The 19,660-nt window shown below is 43.4% G+C and overlaps 1 protein-coding gene across 1 annotated transcript in view; it reads right to left on the bottom strand.

Moving 5' to 3' along the window:
• Window positions 1–6,842: 6,842 nt before the first annotated feature.
• LOC126352502 (ice-structuring glycoprotein-like) overlaps window positions 6,843–19,660 on the bottom strand; it is a 104,838-nt gene continuing 92,020 nt past the window's right edge. The window contains exon 3 of the mRNA XM_050002695.1: window positions 6,843–6,899. Coding sequence (XP_049858652.1) covers window positions 6,843–6,899 — 57 coding nt within the window. The remainder of the gene's footprint in view (window positions 6,900–19,660) is intronic.

Raw genomic sequence — 19,660 nt, forward strand, 5'->3', positions numbered from 1 at the left:
TTTCGTCACCAGTGACAGTTGAGTCCAGAAGTTGTCCCGTTCGGCTGCAAGGCGGTGAAGAAATGCGCGGGGAGCATCAACTCGTTGCTACATGTGGTCCTCAGCCAATATGCGTGGCACTCATCTTGCGCACACCTTCCTGTAGTTCAATGTCTCCATTAAAATTCTGTGAGCAGTGTTTCGGGAAACCGCAGGAACCAACGTGCAGAGATCATCCAGGGTGATCCGCCGGTCTTCACGCATGCTTTGCTGAAACTTCAGCACTGACTCCTCAGAAATTGACGGTCTCCCGAGCCTTTGTTCGACGTGAATTTCGATCCGACCAGCTGCAAACTCTCTACACCACTTACGAACATTTTTGACATCCATGCGCGACTCACCATACACTTCCGTCAATTGGCGAAGGATTTCAATCGGCGCACTGCCCTTTGCGTTCAGAAACCGAATAACTGGGCGCACTTCGCACTTGACGCTAACATCCAACGGGAGCTCCAGTCTCCAAGGCTGTCAAGCGAAGACTGAGCGTCTCAGCGCGGAGTGCACATTTTTACACACAACGCGTGACGCACTCTTCATAACAGTGTGACCAACTGCCACACAAACAAAATTCTGTACTTATAAAAAAATAGGGGCCCTTACTTTTGGGACTACCCTCATAGTTAACTTGTATTTCTCCAAGCGTATGGGGACTCGTTAGGCTACAAATAATGCAGCAAAAATCAGAGACCAGCTATTGGTGTCAATACAGATGGGGGTCTCTGTACTACTCACGATAGACGGAACTGCGGCTAGGCAGTGTCTGCGAAGCAACAACTAACAGAGAGGCTCTGATCTCTTATATATGGCTGTGTCGCTGCCGATGGCTGTCCTATATCAGAGCGGCGGTGGGCGTTAAGGAGCTGTTGGAGGGATGGCTCAGTGGGCACACAACGTTGAGTCTGCTAGATCCTAGACGCGAATCAGGACCTCGAACTGATGTGGGGAAACATCCAGAGCTCAGTTAGGGATACTGCATAGGAAACACTCATGAGAAACCCAGTGGCCAAGAAGATCTGGTTTGGAAAGGAATGTGCAGATGCCCTGGAAAGGAGAAAGGAAGCCAGGAACAAATGGCTGAAGGGGACAAATCTGGTACAGGCCAAAGCACAATTTGAGGAGGTCCGAAAGACCACACAAGCAATTTTGAGAAGAGCAAAGAGGAAATACATAAGGAATATCGTCACTGAAGCAGAAACAGAGTTCAGAGGACAAAAGACGAGGGAAATGTTTCTGAGGGTGAAGATGGGAAATCGCGTAACTGAGGAATTTGAAATTGTGACAGGACTCAGGCAAGGAGATAGGTTGTCCCCTATCCTGTTCAACATTGCCCTCGAGAAGATCGTACGCGAGACCTTCTAAGAGAACGAAGGGATTGAAATCGAAGGAAAGAGACTGGCATACTTAGTCTATGCAGACGACTTCTGTTTACTCTCTAGGTCGGAAGAGGAGTTGGAGCAAATGACCAGAGCACTAAAGGAGGCAGCCAGCAAATTTGGGCTAAACATAAACGAAGCTGCTGATCATCTACAATCACTGCAAGCTAGGGACCATTCCTACAAGAGAGTGCAAGAATTCAAATACCAGAGGCACTTTTCACTGAGAACTCGTCATGTGAAGCAGAGATCAATGCCAGAATACAAGCAGGAAACCGATCTTATCACAGCCTAGCACAACTGCTTCGGTCCAAATCTCTGTCCAAACAGTTCAAGATTCGACTGTACAAAACCCTGACCCAGCCTGTTGTTCTATATGGCTGTGAGAAATGGAGTATCCGGAAACAGGACTTCGATAAGCTCCTTGTTTTTGAGAGAAAAGTGCTTCGGAAGATCTTCGGTCCCGTTCTGGATGCAGATACAGGGGAATGGAGAATCAGATACAACCAAGATCTTGAGGAACTATACCAGCAACCTGACATAGCAGGAACTGTCAAAGCCAAACGAATGCAGAGGGCCGGCCATGTGGCCCGGATGGAGGATCGCAGATGGCCTCGGAAGCTCTTGGATGTCGCACCTACAGGAAAGAGACCGCCAGGGTGACCCATGAAGCGTTGGAGGGATGGACTCCATGAAGATTTAAAACAAATGTCAATAGATGTGTACGAATGGCGGATAGCAGCAATGGACATAATACAGTGGAGGAGGAAACTTGTAGATGCGTGCGGTCCACTGGGCCACGTATTAGTAGCAGTAGTAGTAGTAGTAGTACATTTTGCACGACCGCCATAGTCGTCATACGGAAACTTGCAATTCCGTTGCCAACATTCACACCTGTATGGGGTTGGGGTATTGATATGTGATACCATAATATCAGCTAGTAGCAAAACTTAATTATAGTTACAAGCAATGTTTATACATTTTAAATCGTTAATTTACATACTCCATACGATTCTGTAGATACGCCACAAGCTAAGTAAATAAACAAAACTTGATGTGTCTAAAAATGCTATCTATTTGCTTCAACTGAGACAGAGAATACCGCACTTAATGTTGAGTGCGGCCCATTTGATTTATTGACTTGTTAGTCTGAGGAAGGAGTCTGAGCGAAGTGCCGGGAATTATGCAGAGAAGTTGGCAGAGTGCTGGTTATCCGCGTCACGGCGGCTGATAACACAGGTAGGGGCGGCTCAGCGCCAACTTAGTGCCGCACCAACTCCCGCCACAGCCGGTGGAGCAAGGCGAGCCAAGACAAAGCCCGCAATATATTGCAGTGCATAATCCCGACCGACGCATAAAAGCCCCCTGTTTGCTCTCGCCTCGTAACTGAATATCGATATTAGTAATCCTCCCCCCACATCCACTTGCTGCAAGTAGTTTGGGCTGGCTCCGAGCTGCTGCAGCGACTCCGCATTTGGGAACAGCGCGCAGCAAGGTGCTCATCTGCCTCTAATCAAGTCGCTTAGCGCTGTGGAGTTAAGACGGTACGACTGAGATGAATGTGTACCTAGCGTTATCCGAGATGATCTTCTCATTGTAATACCGTACAACGTTTCTACTTGCCAAAGTTTATTTTACACTCATACTTCTATTCTAAGTGGATTCGTTCTCCGATAATGAACATTCTTCTAATCATTTCTCTCAAATATTCAGATGTGTTTGAAATCTTATGGAACATAACTGCCAAGGCCATCAGTCCGTAACCTTACACCCACCCTAACCTAAAATATCCTAAGGACAAACACACACACCCACGCACGAGGGAGGAGTCGAACCTCCGCCGGGATCAGCCGCACAGCGCCCAGACCGCGCCAAGCCGCACAGCGCCCAGACCGCTCGGCTAATCCCGCGCGGCTAATCATCTCTCTACTGAAGTGCATACTGTGATTCTGATATCTAGTTGTACTCCACAAATTCCTCACAGCTCGCTGTCTTCTGGGGTACAGCACTGAGCCATGTTTTATTCGCTGGGACGTCACTCTTCCAATTGATCTTATGCCACCCGTCACGGAATCCATTCCAGCACCAACAACTTTTTCTGAAAGTAGCATTAACATCAAATATCTTTAAATATTTGGTGAAAGAGATTCACTTCCGCTTCAGTTTGTATCCACTATGGTCAGATCTAGTACCATCTGTAATGCAACTTGGTAAACATCACCGCCGGCCGGAGTGGCCCAGCGACTATCGACGCTACAATCTGGAAGAGCGCGACCGCTACGGTAGCAGATTCGAAACCTGTCTCGGGCATGGATGTGTGTGATGTCCTTAGGTTAATTAGGTTTAACTGATTCTAAGTTCTAGGGGACTGATGACCTCAGAAGTCCCACAGTGCTCAGTGCCATATGAACCATTTTTGTAAACATCACTAGCTTACTATCTGATAGTATTCTTGTAGGTTCTGCAAAAGGATCGAACAATGATATCTCGGCGAGCCATCTTGCTGCCATCTAGAGCTGAAAATTGTATTTGTCACACCTCGACGAAATAATAACGGTGCGTGTTTCGAAATCGACGCTGCTATCCTTTAATGCAAAGTGAAGGTGCAGCGGACGTGATACAAGATTTGGGGTCGGCACCATTAAAATAAAGGGGCTTTTCGTTGCGGCGAAATCGTCTCACGAAATTTTATTCACCAAATTTTTTCTCCGAATGCGAAAGCATTTTTTCGATGCCGACGTAGAGAGAAACGAACTTCAACTTAAAATCAGAGAAACCAGAGGTCCCAGGGAAAGATACAGGCGTTCGTTATTTATGAGCGCTATTCGAGAGTGAAATAACAAAAAATTATTATTAAGGTGATTCCAAGAACACTCTGCCAGGCACTTAAGTGTGATTTGCAGAGTATCCATGTAGATATAGACGTAGATATTACTGAAAATTGCTATCAACGATAAGTCACTATCGAGTATATGGAATCAAACCATCCCCAGGGAGAGTCTAGACCAGATGTTTTTTACACATACTTATGAATGCATGTATGTGTGTTTCATATCTCTTCCTCAACCATTGGACCGATTTGAGCCAAAATAAACACATCACTTACTGTGTATAGAGAATCGCTTTGGTGTAACAACCATGTATCAAAGGGTTGGGGATGGGACGATAAACATGGGCAACTGAGCACTTACTGAGTTGCAATAAACTTTACACATTATTTCAAACCATTATGAAACTTTGCAAAAACAGACATGATGTCTGATTGGATAGCCGCAATCAGTGACTTTACAATGTTACTTGTAAACCGTCTTGATTGCAAAATGTTTATTCATATGACCGGTTTCGATTTCTCTAGAACCATCTCCAATTCTGTAACGATAATGGTACTAATTTACTATTTCACGAATGCAAACCTTTTTCTTTCTGTCTAATCAACATCAAATGTACCAGAACGCACCTCATATTTCTATTACAGGTGTAACTCGTCCAAATACAGTAGCAACTTTAACAAGCTGCGCACATAAAATTGGTTGGCAGAATGCACGTCATTTATATTAATTGTAAAACTATTACTGACAGGTGGCATGTGGTACATTTGTCATATTACACATGCACATACTGTAATTAGTAGATTTTTGTTATTAACTTTTATCTCCAGAAATACTTAATTTAAATCTGTAGATGTCAAGGTTAAAATCGGTACTTGTCAAAATAAAAAAATACAGTAACATTATAATATTTCTACCATCTAAAAACATGTGGCGCTAGTGTAGACTTGTTTTTCTCGATGGCAGTGGCGGGCAGGAATCCTGCACGTGTGCGGTGTACTTGCTCGTGTGCAGTTAATAGGTGTTTTGCGTGCACACAGGGGCAAGCTGGCCACTCGCTTCTCTCCCCTCCTCTCCATACCGCCTCTCTGCTCCTTCCTCTGTAATGCGTATTTTTTCCTAGCTTGCTTTATTGAATGAAGGCATAAGGTCAGTAGGAGTGCTTGAGAGAAATCATGCTTTGAATTACCTACGACAGGTTTTATTTAATTATCACAGGTTGAGTTTACAATACGTTTAATGTCTAGAACAAAATATCTACATACAGACAAACGCAAACAGTTATTTAAATTTTCATCACTGACGAGACTTACTAATTTTCATAACAGAAACAAAATCTCTCACAAACGTATATCTATCCAAACAGTGACATTATCTTCTGCGATGGAAAGTCTTGATAAGAGTCTATTACACGTCTTGCCAAAAGTAACTTGTCTCTCAGACGAGAATTACACTGTAGTTCTATTAATTCCATTTGCAAATTGGGATGAATATCATCTACAGAAACAGCAAATGGTCTCGAGAACCATTCAGAAGCTCGGGATAAATATATCCCAGGATCGCTTGAGGAATTTCTCTCTTAATGCGGTAAGTACGGAAACATATTCTTTCCAATTCTGTTCCCGCACAGCAGACCGAGTAGGGAAATGCACTGCGTTTTCTGACGAGAGCTGTCGTTCTCATAGCTCTATCTTGCTGGTGAAAGCTTGCACCTTTACAGCCATTTCACAAATTAGCTCATTTTCTACTTGCAAACTTGTGTTCAATGCATTCATGTGTCCGGTAACCTCCACTAAAAATGCAAGGTCGGCAATCCAGTCTGGATCTTCTAACTTGGGATTGTATCTTTCTTTGTCATTTAAAAACTGATTTATTGGTATTCTCAACTCAAAAAATCTTTTGAGAACATTACCGAGGCTAAGCAAACGGTCTTCACTGTGGTACTGTATGTCACCGTACTCTTTCCCAATTTCAGCTAAATGTGACTGAAACTGTCTATGTGTAATCCCGTGGGATCTAAAATAATTAACTATCCGAATAACCACTTGCATAATGACCCCAGTTTTGGTGCTTTTGCACAGAGTACTTCTTGGTGCAAAATGCAGAGGATGCTGTACAATGATTTTTCTGTTCGCTGAGGCTTTTTTCTTAGTAATCTAACAAATGCCTTTTGTTCCCCTTCCATTGCAGGTGCTCCGACTGTTGTCACTGACACAAAACGGTAGCAGTTTAAGCCATCTGAATCGACAGCTTCTTCAACGGTTTTTAGGATGTGCGAGCCGGTAGTCCTGCTTTTTAAAGATAGCATATCCAAAAAAGTCCTCTGTTACGTGCTCGCCGTGGACATAAATCACTAATTGCGCGGTGTCTGAAATATATGTTGACTCATCAAGTGCGATGGAAACTGCTATAAACTCCTGCACTGCACACCTTAACTGAAAGTAAACGTCACCAGCCATGGCACTTAAAAGACGACTTACAGTCCGCCGAGAAAGAATGATAACTCGAAACTGATTTGTATTCAGTGGGCAAAGTAAATAAGCAGCATCATTGTTGCACTCCTTTATAAACTCACCTTTAGCAAATGGATTTCCAGCTCTCGCTATATTAAGCGCAATCTTTTAACTGCACGCACCGCGGGGCTATCACTGTTGTTGACCTGAAAAATTGAAAACAGTGGTTCATAAAATGTTAAATCAATTAGTTGAGAGACATGACGAAAGAAAGTCACAGATCTCTCGCCACAACATCAACTTACGTTAGATTTATCTAGTATCGTCAAATCACACTTCTTAAGGTCAGTCAATTTCCCTATCCGCTCAGAATCCGACAGTAAATTGTACTCGTCCTTGTGAAATATATTATAATGGCGTTCAATACTTAACTTTCGCTGACCAGAGAAAATACTGCCACATATTACACATTTCGAATTTTCATGTTTTTACCCAAAGAAAAAATGATTCTCTAATTCCTTTTTTAAAAGATTATAAACTTCCTCTTCTCCGTTTCCTTGATTCACTCTGCATTTCCGGTTCTTGAAATACAACGTTCACTTCGTAGTGGTCAAAAAATGGCTCTGAGCACTATGGGACTTAACATGTGTGGTCATCAGTCCCCTATAACTTAGAACTACTTAAACCTAACTAACCTAAGGACATCACACACATCCATGCCCGAAGCCGGATTCGAACCTGCGACCGTAGCAGTCGCGCGATTCCGGACTGAGTGCCTAGAACCGCGAGACCACCGCGGCCGGCTTGTAGTGGTCGCATCATGTCAACGTCCGCAGGTTATCCGCAACCTGCCGGCTGTCGCCACTGCCCCTGTCGACGATTGCACGCGAGCAGCCCACGTGCAGCTCTGTGCGCTCATGAGGCGTGTGCAACGTTTGCCCGCCCCTGCTCCGTGGTCTGTTTCCGTGGTTCCCGCCATTTCGGTGTTGTGCCGCGAACCGCTCAGTAGTCTGACGTCCATCGCCGTGGGCAAGAGAGCCACGCAGGAGTGTCCCGTCAACTACGCCAGGCGCTGCACGCATCTTCCAGCTTCTCCATCTTCTCCATCGTTACAGATCTGAAGATTGTTCTAGAGGAACCGAAACCGGTCATATGAATAAACATTTCGCAATCAAGACGGTTCATAAGTAACATTATTTCGAAACTTATTCTCGGTGCAAGCCGCTAAAAATTGATGAGAGGAAAAAACGTTTATCACTCACTACATTTCTGCTGTTCCTGTAGTAAAACTGCAGCATGACACAAAAAGTTTAAAATAACTAGTTACTTCTTTACTACTAACTGCATTAGTGCAACAATTTGAAGACAATATTCAATATACCACTGATTGTGGCAACAAATTTATATCATTTTACGCGACATAAGCGAGGAGGTACGCCGGCCGGTGTGGCCGAGCGGTTGTGGGTGCTTCAGTCTGGAGCCGCGTGATCGTTACGGTAACAAGTTCGAATCCTTCCTCTGGCATGGATGTTTGTAATGTCCTTAGGTTAGTTAGGTTTAAGTAGTTCTGAGATCTAGGGGATTGATGACCTCAGATGTTTAGTCCTATAGTGCTGAGAGCCATTAGACGTCATAAACGCTGAGATCCGTGAAAACCGCCGCATCCTGCATGGCTTAATGCAGCCTTCTTTCCTAATAACTCCAAAGACTTGCCGAGTGCTATTGGCAAACGGATTGCACTCAGCCCTTGTGAGGCCAATTAAGGAGCTACTTGATTGAGAAGTAACGGCACCGGTCATGAAAACTGACAACATCTGCATCTACATCTACATGACTACTCTGCAATTCACATTTAAGTGCTTGGCAGAGGTTTCATCGAACCACAATCATACTATCTCTCTACCATTCCACTCCTGGGGAAAACGAACACCTAAACCTTTCTGTTCGAGCTCTGATTTCTCTTATTTTATTTTGATGGGCTCAATAAAATATTTTCGCATTTCGGAAGAGAAAGTTGGTGACTGAAATTTCGTAAATAGATCTCGCCGTGAAGAAAAACGTCTTTGCTTTAATGACTCCCACCCAACATGCGTATCATATCTGACACACTCCTGTTACGTGATAATACAAAACGAGCTGCCCTTTTTAGCACCCTTTCGATATCCTCCGTCAGTCCCACCTCGTAAGGACCCCACACTGCGGAGCAATATTCTAACAGGACGAACGAGTGTAGTGTAAGCTGTCTCTTTAGTGGACTTGTTGCATCTTATGTGTCCTGCCAATGAAAAGCAACCTTTGGCTCGCCTTCCCCACAATATTATCTATGTGGTCTTTCCAAGTGAAGCTGTTCGTAATTTTAACACCCAGGTGCTTAGTTGAATTGACAGCCTTGAGAATTGTACTATTTATCGAGTAATCGAATTCCCACTTTATTTTTTTTTTTTTTTTTTTTTTTTTTTTTTAGCTCATCTGGATCACCTCACACTTTTCGTCATTTAGCGTCAACTGCCACCTGCCACACCATACAGCAATCTTTTCTAAATCGCTTTGCAACTGACACTGGTCTTCGGATGACCTTACTAACACGAAATTACAGCATCATCTGCGAACAACCTAAGAGAACTGTTCAGATTGTTACCCAGGTCATTTATATAGATCAGGAACAGCAGAGGTCCCAGGACGCTTTACTGCGGAACACCAGATATCACTTCAGTTTTACTCGATGATTTGCTGTCTATTACTACGAGCTGCGACCTTCCTGACAGGAAATCACGAATCCAGTCGCACAACTGAGACGATACCCCATAGGCCGGTAGCTTGATTAGAAGTCGCTTGTGAGGAACGGTGTCAAAAGCTTTCCGAAAATCTAGAAATACGGAATCAACTTGAGATCCCCTGTCGATAACGGCCATTACTTCGTGCGTTGCACAAGAACGATATTTTCTGAAACCATGCTGATTACGTATCAATAGATCGTTCACTTAGAAGTGATTCATAATGTTTGAATACAGTATATGCTCCAAAAGCCTACTGCAAACTGACATCAATGATATAGGTCTGTAGTTCGATGGATTACTCCTAATACCATTCTTAAACACTGGTGCGACGTGCGCAATTTTCCAATCTGTAGGTACAGATCTATCAGTGAGCGAGCGGCTGTATATGATTGCTAAGCAGGGAGCTAATGTATCAGCGTAATCTGAAAGGAACCTAATCGGTATACAATCTGGACCTGAAGACTAGCCCGTAACAAGCGATTTGAGTTGTTTCGCAAACCCTAAGGTATCTACTTCTAAGAAGGTCATGTTAGCAGCTGTTCGTGTTTCAAACTCTGGAATATTCCATTCGTCTTCCCTGGTGAAGGAATTTCGGAAGACTGCGTTCAATAACTCCGCTTTAGCGGGACAGTCGTCGGTAACAGTACCATCGGCACTGCGCGGCGAAGGTATTGACTGCGTCTTGCCGCTTGTGTACTTTACATACGACCAGAATTTCTTACGATTTTCTACCAAATTTCAAGACAATGTTTCGTTGTGGAACCTATTAAAGGCATCTCTCATTGAGGTCCGTGGCAAATTTCGCACGTCTGCATATTTTAGGCAATCTTCGTGACTTCGCGTTCTTCTGAACTTCGCATGCTTTTTCCGTCTGCTCTGCAACAGCGTTCGGAACTGTTTTGTGTACCACGGGGGATCAGCTCCATCTCTTACCAATTTATGAGGTATGAATCTTTCAATTGCTGTTGCTACTATATCTTTGAATTTGAGCCACATCTCGTCAACATTTGCATAGTCAGTTCGGAAAGAATGGAGATTATCTCTTAGGATGACTTCTAGTGACAGTTTATCCGCTTTTTAAATATAATTATTTTGCATTTTTTTGTGGTGGATTTGGAAGAAACGGTATTGAGCCTAGCTACAACAACCTTGTGATCACGAATCCCTGTATCAGTCATGATGCTCTCTATCAGCTCTGGATTGTTTGTGGCTAAGAGGTCAAGTGTGTTTTCGCAACCATTTACAATTCGCGTGGGTTCGTGGACTAACTGCTCGAAATAATTTTCGGAGAAAGCTTTTAGGACAATCTCGGAAGAAGTTTTCTGCCTACCACCGGTTTTGAACAAGTAGTTTTGCCAAAATGTCGAGGGAAGGTAGAAGTCCCCACCAACTATAACCATATGAGTGGGGTATTTATTTGTTACGAGACTCAAACTTTCTCTGAACTGTTCAGCAATTATATCGTCGGAGTCTGGGGGTTTGTAGAAGAAGCCAATTATTAACTTAGTTCGGCTGTTAAGTATAACCACCACCCACACCAATTCGCACGGAGTATCTACTTCGACTTCACTACAAGATAAACCACTACTGACAGACACAAACATTCCACCACCAATTCTGGCTAATCTATCTTTCCTGAACACCGTCTGAGACTTCGTAAAAATTTCTGCAGAACTTATTTCAGGCTTTAGCCAGCTTTCTGTACCCTATAACGATATCAGCTTCTGTGCTTTCTATTAGCGCTTGAAGCTCAGGGACTTTCCCAGCGCAACTACAACAATTTACAACTACAATTCCGACTGGTACTTGATTCAAGCACGTCCTGTATTTGCCATGGACCCTTTGAGATTGCAGCCCACCCCGTACTTTCCCGAGGCCTTCTAACCCAAAAAAAATCGCCCAGTCCACACCACACAGCTTCCGCTACCCTTGTAGCCGCCAGCTGGGGGTGCTGAGTAGAAGCCCACCAGTATCCTCATGTGTGTAGACTGAGGATGACACGACGGCCAGTCGGTCCCGTTGGGCCTTCAACGGTTGTTCGTACTTTGATTGTTTCTTTTGTTTTTATTTTCTCTTCTACTAAACCTATTCAGACACATTTCGCTGTCAGTACTCCCACACACTCACATATACCACTGCATGTAAGTGCAAAATTATTTCAATATTTATGAGATATAACATCATAAACATTCAGCTGGGTGAAAGTGAAACTGCAGGGTGGAACTGTCTAGTCATACTTGTGAAATATGTGTACAAATACATGTCAAATAAGCCAAATATATGTAAAATATATATGACACGGGCGTACGCACGCAAATTCACTGGGAAAGTGCTCCTCCTAAGAACCTGGATCGATTTCAACCATATTTAATACACAATGAAAGTGGATGGAAGCCGATGTTCAGTCTTAACATAGTAGGTTAGAAAACGTTTGCTTAATTTGCAACAAATCAAAAGGTTTCACGCCAAAACAAACTCTGAGACACCCTTAAAACACGACACATAAGAACAACACATATAATAATTTGTTAATATGACTTTACAAATCCTACTGATGGAAGAACTTACTAAAGCTCCTAACACAGCTAATTATTGACATAATTATTATGCAACGCTACCATCGAGGTTTACTATTACAACTTAAGAGAAGCAGCTGTTGGAACCACAAGTTTGAGTAGCCATTGACAACATAATTTAGATACAAATTCCAAAATCGAAGCACAATCAGATTTACTCTTGCAGTTTCATAGAAAGAACACTCACCAGTTTAAATAAAAATGGTTGCTAATACAAAGTATTAAGCATTACTACCAACAAGAATTACCACGCAACTGAAGAAAAGCAACTGTTGGCACAGTCGGTTTGAGAAACCATCGCCAACTTAATTTTCTAAAGTGACCCACGAAGACCAACTACTTTCAAAATTTAGAAGTACGGTCAAATGAGCACGAAGTTAAACGATAACTGCTAACTGCAGAAAGAAAATTTCATTCTGTAAACATCGCCCAGGCTTTGGCAAAGCCATGTCTCCGCGATATCCTTTCTTCCAGGAGTGCTACTCCTGCAAGGTTCGCAGAAGAGCTTCTGAGAGATTTGGAAGGTGGGAAACGAGGTAATGGAAGAAATGAAGCTGTGATGGCGGGTCGTGAGTAGTGCTTGGGTAGCTTACTTGGTAGTCTGCCTTCGGAGGTGCTGCGGCACGGACGTCTGTTTACGTCCCTGCCGTGGAAGTTCTGGCTCGCGCAGTTGTTTACCTATTCGGCGTACTCACACGTTTCGAAGACTCAATACGGGCCATCCGCTGTGGCCGAGCAGTTCTAGGCGCTTCTGTCCGGGGCCGAGCTGCTTCTACGGTTGCAGGTTCGAATCCTGCCTCGGGCACGGATGTGTGTGATGTCCTTAGGTTAGTTAGGTTTAAGTAGTTCTAAGTCTACGGAACTGATGACGTCAAATGTTAAGTCCCACACTCCTTAGAGCCATTTGAGCCATTTTCAACTCGACTCTCGAGATTAGTTTCTGCAATGGATATGCGAGACCGAAAACCTATGAAATTGAAAGGTTACTACGAGAAAAAGTTAAACTTGACTACAACTAACTTATTGGAATACATCTCTCCATAGGGAGCAGTGTCGTTTAAGTCTAACTGAATAACGATGCAGTGTGTGTCAGAATCATTCGAGATACAACAAATGGACTCAAATTTCAATACTCTGTAGGACATATTGGAGAAATAACTATTGATCAAGCAGGACTTGGCTTACGAAGCATACCCTTCGATGTTCCGTCTTACTTGGTGATTGACGCCTTACCCTCCTATGGAAGAGTGCTTAGCTACGTACAGGAAAACTGGTCCCACTACACGAACTATCCCGTTCTCAATGGGATGCGTCAAATCAGGATAGAACTGACACAGCATGTACCCTCATACTTGTTCATCGGCTGATGCAGAATACGAGTCATCTACGATGGGTAACCAAAAACGTGCTCTGGATGCGGGAAATAGGGCCACTTCCGTTCCGAGTGTATGCAGCGAAGGATTGTGCAAGTTCCAAATGGCGAACCCCTGCCTACGTCCACGTTGACGCCGATGACACTAACGTATACGAACGCTTTTCGAACAGATTCCATCCCAAAGAATGACCAGCTCCAACATCTTGACAATTTACGGCTACCGACTGCAGCAGAGATCGCCAACTGTGACGAAACGACGCACACTTCTACCATACCAGCGCCGACGACGTAATTAACCTACCGGAAAGGATCGGTAGGAGGTATGGAAATTGATTCTACGGTTGTGCCGACAGCTGCTTTCGTCCCTGACCACCGGGAGTAACTTCCACACTCGGACATGGAGGCGCATACGCTCAAACAGCGATCGCCGAAGCGCCACCCACGGCAGCAACACCTCCGCCTTCGGTCAGCCCGGCTGCGAGAGGGACCTCCAGCGTAGGAACTGGGCTGATGAATCCCATACTGATCCACAGACAACGACGCAGACACAATGGCGAGTGCAGCGTCCACCGGATGTTAACCACGCAGAAGACGTAGACTGCTGCACAGACAATATGCCGCCGAGCAACAGCACACAAGTTAACGTAAGCGTTCATGCGCGCTTTACACACTGAGGAACACAAGGCAGGCGTATAGAACAGCCCATTTCTTTCTTTCTTTTCTTTTACTTGCGCTGTTTCTCTCACGGATACGCAGTGTCGGCATGGTTAATCGGATGTGTCAATGTTATTTTGCAAAAACAGACATAATGTCTTATGAGATAACAGCAATCAGTGATTTTATAATGTTACTTAAAAACCGTCTTGATCGCAATTTTTTTTTATTCATATGACCAGTTTCGGGTCATTCAGAACCATCTTCAGATCTGATCTTTCAGTTACAGGAGTAACCCGTCCAAATCCACATGCTGTGACGCAGCATGGGACGTCACAGTTGACGACGTAATGGAAGCGCTTGATAAGTGCGCCTCTCAATAATCGCCAGGGTCCGACGGGTTTCCGTTAAGTTTTATCGTACATTAAAGATATCATTGATCCGTGATGGACAGCCATGAACCGTGAATTGATGCCTCCCAAAGGGCCTCCTCCATCTTCCTTCGTGGAAGGATTGATCATCCCTATCCACAAACCTTCCTGCGGCACATGGGTACAGGCCTACCGGCCATTGATTCTTCTTAGCTGGGACTACAAGATCTACACTGGCAACAACATGTCGTCTGGGGGGTGCCCTGGTATCAATAGACTTTGATCGTGCCTTTGACAGGATTAGTAATGCCTATCTCACGGAAGTGATGACGCAAATGAAGTTTCTTGAAACATTTGTCACCATCGTTATGAGACTACTCCATGGCACCCCATCCAGAGTGCTCATCAATGGACGAATGGTGGGTCTCATCACCATCTCACGATCGATCACACAAGTGTGCCCGCTGTCCATGATATTGTATGCCATCTCTGTCGCGCCGCTGCTCTCCGGGCTCCGGAATCGACTCCAAGGAATGAGATAAGGCACAAAATGTTTATAAGCAGAACATATGCGGAGGACCTAATGTATATAGCACAGCCGGGCGACGAGGGAAGAGCGGCCTTCCTTTGGATTAATTTCTATGGTAAGGGTACGGGAAGTCGTATGTACATGGCAAAGTCGGGAGCGATGATCATCGGGAGAGGGCTCCCGACGAGAAGTGTAGCACCATTACAAAATGATTCAAATGGCTCTGAGCACTATGGAACTTAACATCTGTGGTCATCAGTCCCCTAGAACTTAGAACTGCTTAAACCTAACTAACCTAAGGACATCACACACATCCATGCCCGAGGCAGGATTCGAACCTGTGACCGTAGTTGTCACGCGGTTCCAGACTGAAGCGCCTAGAACCGCACGGCCACACCGGCCGGCCACCATTAACAGCCGACCAACAAGATGAAAGGCCTAGGAATTATCTCCACCACAGACATTCGAAGCACGGCGGTACTGAGATATTCTGCAAACAATTAGTTTTAGTGCCTGATGTCACAGGTTATGGGCTCTGGACATGATGCAGCGTGTCACCTTTGCCAACACTTATCTAGTTTCTCGCATCCCCCACCTAGCACAGGTTATTCCTATGCCGGCTGTGTTGGCGCTCTAAATCCTGGCGGTATTAGGATATTTTGTGAGAACAGGTCTGCTTATTAAGGTCGGATACGAAGCCATCACCCTTCCTAGTAGTCATGGAGGTCTTAGACTAGTCCACGTACGTGACCGAGCAGTGGCTATTATCGTAAGGACGATAATAAATATGTGGGCACGACACCGGAAAAGTCTGACGGGCACTCTAATAGACGAAATAGCTCCATCTTCTCGTTTGGCACTGGTAGCGGTGGCTCACATCTCACCATCGCTTGCCCATATGCGAACCAGAAATGGCCTATTATCCCCGAACGAAGACAAACGCAGTGACTTGGATTGGAGGTTTGACTGTACTTTACATTTTCCAAGACGGCAGTAAGAACGTACTCGAATTTTGGGGCTTACTACAGGAACATCACTCACAGCTTATGAGACATCCGAGATATCGAACATATTAGGCTATGTCCGCAGCTCGTGGTCGTGCAGTAGCGTTCTCGCTTCCCGCGCCAGGGTTCTATTCCCGGAGGGGTCAGGGATTTTCTCTGCCTCGTGATGACCAGGTGTTCTGTGATGTCCTTAGGTTAATTAGGTTTAAGTAGTTCTAAGTTCTAGGGGACATATGACCATAGATGTTAAGTCCCATTGTGCTCAGAGCCATCTGAACAATTTGAACCATATTCGGCTAATTTTTTAGGGAGTGCCTTGCTTGATCCCCCATCCAGTTGGGGTGGGCCCGGGTAGGAGAGTGTAGTTATTGGCTATAAGTATTCAGAACAAGAACTGACCAGCAACAGGACAGCCCGGCACTTAAGCGAGGTACAACGTGATTACATAGGAACGCGCCCACGAAGAGGGGCATGCTACTTAATTGTTTTGTACTGACAGAAGCAGTTTATGTTTTATTTATTGTTACACAAGTATGCAAAAAGTTCCACTTATTTACGTTTTCCAGGAATATTTTATTTTGTAAAAGACGTGGTCTTATATTAAAAATCTCATCGAAGCTGTTTATGCTTGTTATTGTGATATCATTATGTAACAAAAGTCCACTTATTTAGGTTTTCCAGAAATATTTTATTTTATAAAGGACACCGTCTTATAAAAAAACAGTGGTACAGTGTTTGCCTGGCATGCAGCAGGCCCGGATGCGAAAAAAATGTTTCAAATGGTTCTGAGGCCATCAGTCACCTGGATCTTAGAACTACTTAAATCTAACTAGCCTAACGACATCAGACACATCCATGCAAAAATGACTATTGACGATCTGGCCTATTTTCGAAGAAAGTTGATCGTTCCCATAAATCTTGCAATTTATTTCTTGGGCACCGTAAACTGATATATAGAGCCGTTGTGCTCTTGGTCTAGTTTTAAACCGCTGGCGCAGACTACATGACTAGGAACGAAATCTTCTTCTTTGACGTATTAACCTTTGATGGTGTAATAGTTAATTATGCCTCACACAGGTGACACTATAACTGTCATACTTAGTTTAGGTGGTCTTCAAACGTTTTGCTATAAATAACAATATCATATGTACAATTACATACATTATAGAACTTTAAATTACCCAAAATAGAATTTTAAAGTCAGGACAAGCTTGGGATCACTATGGCCAATTCAAAAGGGACTCGATTTTACACAAATAAATCCCAGGCTTTGATACTTATGCAAGTGATACCTAATGATATGCTTGGTTCAGCTCAAGAACTAAAAATACTTTGGACCCAAGAACCACGAGAAAACTAACGCAAAATTGGAAGTGGGACTGAGTAAGACCATTTACTGATTCGTCTGACGATACTCGGCCACCAGATGGTGTCTCTAAGCACTCATCTTGGGTGTCGAGATCAATGTGGATGGTTAAGGAGCCAGTTTCTGATATATTATCTGTATAAGTTTATTTTTTTAATTTTTGGGATTGGTATTAGGTACGGTGACTGACGCACTGGCCAGCTCATATCACGTGAATATTGTATTCACTTCCTTTTGAGACACAAAACCTATCGTTCAAAATCTCAGGATATTGTTGAAAGGCCTCTGTTAGATTCCTTTCATGTTAATTTCTTAAATCTGTTGTCATTTACGGCATAAATTCCTCTTCTAAATTTACTGGGGCGTTTCTCACTATCTGCGAGGAGACTAGTAGTGGAACGTGTTACTTTTACACATAAACAAGAACGATCTGTCACACTACTACACTTTAAAACACAGTTTATATGCAATTCATGTCACACAGTCTCATACGGAACCTACATCCGCTTTCTTTTATATACTGTATATGATAAGATACTGTCATCCCCTTTCCTTCTGTGTGAAAGAATGAATGACCAAATGTATTTATAGTTGCATGCTTGATGGTAGCAGACAAGCCTGTCTGCTAGAGGGCAGTAGGACCAACGTCGGAACAGGTAGCTACGCTTTCTAGAAGCAAAGAGGTTTCTATCCTTAGTACTGTCCTGTCCGTCCCTTGTCAGGTTGGTATAGGAAGCTGCTCCTCTGGTCACTTCCGTTTTGTATACGGAAACACCCTTGGTAGGAGCGCAGGTCAGTCTGTCCGCGGCGAGCGTCTGAAGTGGTAAGATCTCCGGCTAAGCGCGTGTGTGCTAAGGCCGGAGGACAATGGATTTCTTAAGTTCAGCCTAACTGAAAATTTAATCACCTTTATTTCAGGTTTAGCTCTAAAATATATAATGTTATCTTAAATTGCAACGCAGTGTGATTCGAATGTACGGTTCAGAATATCGCGTAGTTGCTTTGTCACTACTTTGTGAGTAAAGTGGAACCACGTGTTTACCAGTAACTCTAAGATCATCAATCTTAAATGCGAATGTGCGTGAGATTATAACGTCTCGTCTTAACAATATTTTTCAATATAGCAACTTTTCTCTATGCTCAACCCACGTGGGGTGTACTTTGTAAGACCAGTACCACGTGCTTATACAATTGTTTGACCCATCAGGTTAATAATAAGACGATAGTAACCAGTTCGAGGTTTTTGTTTTGTAAATTGCTTTTCGATCTAATTTATTTTAATTATCAAGATTATTGTGGAGTACACTCTTTGTGTAAACCAAGTTGACCACGTGAAGCATGTGGTATAATCATCAAAGTAGCCCTCAGCTATTCCTTTCGGGAAGATTTCACAGTGAGTCAGTATGAATTTAGTATACCAGTGTTTGGTAATTACATGACGGACAGGATTGCGCTACGAATGTAACTTCTTTAGGTGAAAATTGAATCGGTTGGTTGTGGTTAACTTCCTCTTGCATATGTTTCAATGTTCTTCGTGTGTTATTTTATGAATGTAGTGTTGTATACAGTCTCCCAATCTTGGTTTCCTATTTGATGTGTTCCGTAAGATTAAAAACTCACATTTTCACAATCTTAAATAAGGCACCAGCTTAATTATAACTCAAGTTTTATGTGCTGAAATTTCAATGAGCAATGTTAAAATAAATTTCCAAATATAAACTGATTTATTTCTTTTTATTTAAATTCTCCTTTTTTATGCATCACCGGTTTTCGTATGACTATTAAAAGATTATAATTAATGTTAGTCTGGTTGGAAATTTGGTAAGCTAGACAGGATACCTGGTGAAACAGCTGCTCAGTAATGCAACGTCAACTTCCTCAGATAGCTCACAGCTTTTAACTCGCTTTAATTGCCTATCAGCACCGCTTTCACATAACAAATTAAAGCAACAACATTACACATGGCGACCCTGTCCTCTGATTCCGCTAGACTCTGGAAACTCTGAAACGTTAGATTGCGAGCGTTGTATAATCTTAATTTTTTTCCCCTGCAGCGCTCAAACAACTTCTGCGTTGTTTTTGAGCATACTTTCAATAGATTCACGGCGTTCTGTTGTTTGTCTTGTTTTGTTTTCTATATTTGTGTGTTTTATATGTGTATGTGTTTTTTTCTGTCCTGTTTCGATCAAAGATTTAAATTTGTTTTGCGTGTGAAAAAGTGCGTACTAGGTTGGGTACCTTTCGTGTGACTGTCGTGATTTTGGTGGGATGCATTTATTCTGATTAGTGTGTTGCGTATCGGGTATAATAAATTG

Source organism: Schistocerca gregaria, chromosome 1 (assembly GCF_023897955.1).
Source record: "Schistocerca gregaria isolate iqSchGreg1 chromosome 1, iqSchGreg1.2, whole genome shotgun sequence".
Lineage (NCBI taxonomy): Eukaryota > Metazoa > Arthropoda > Insecta > Orthoptera > Acrididae > Schistocerca > Schistocerca gregaria.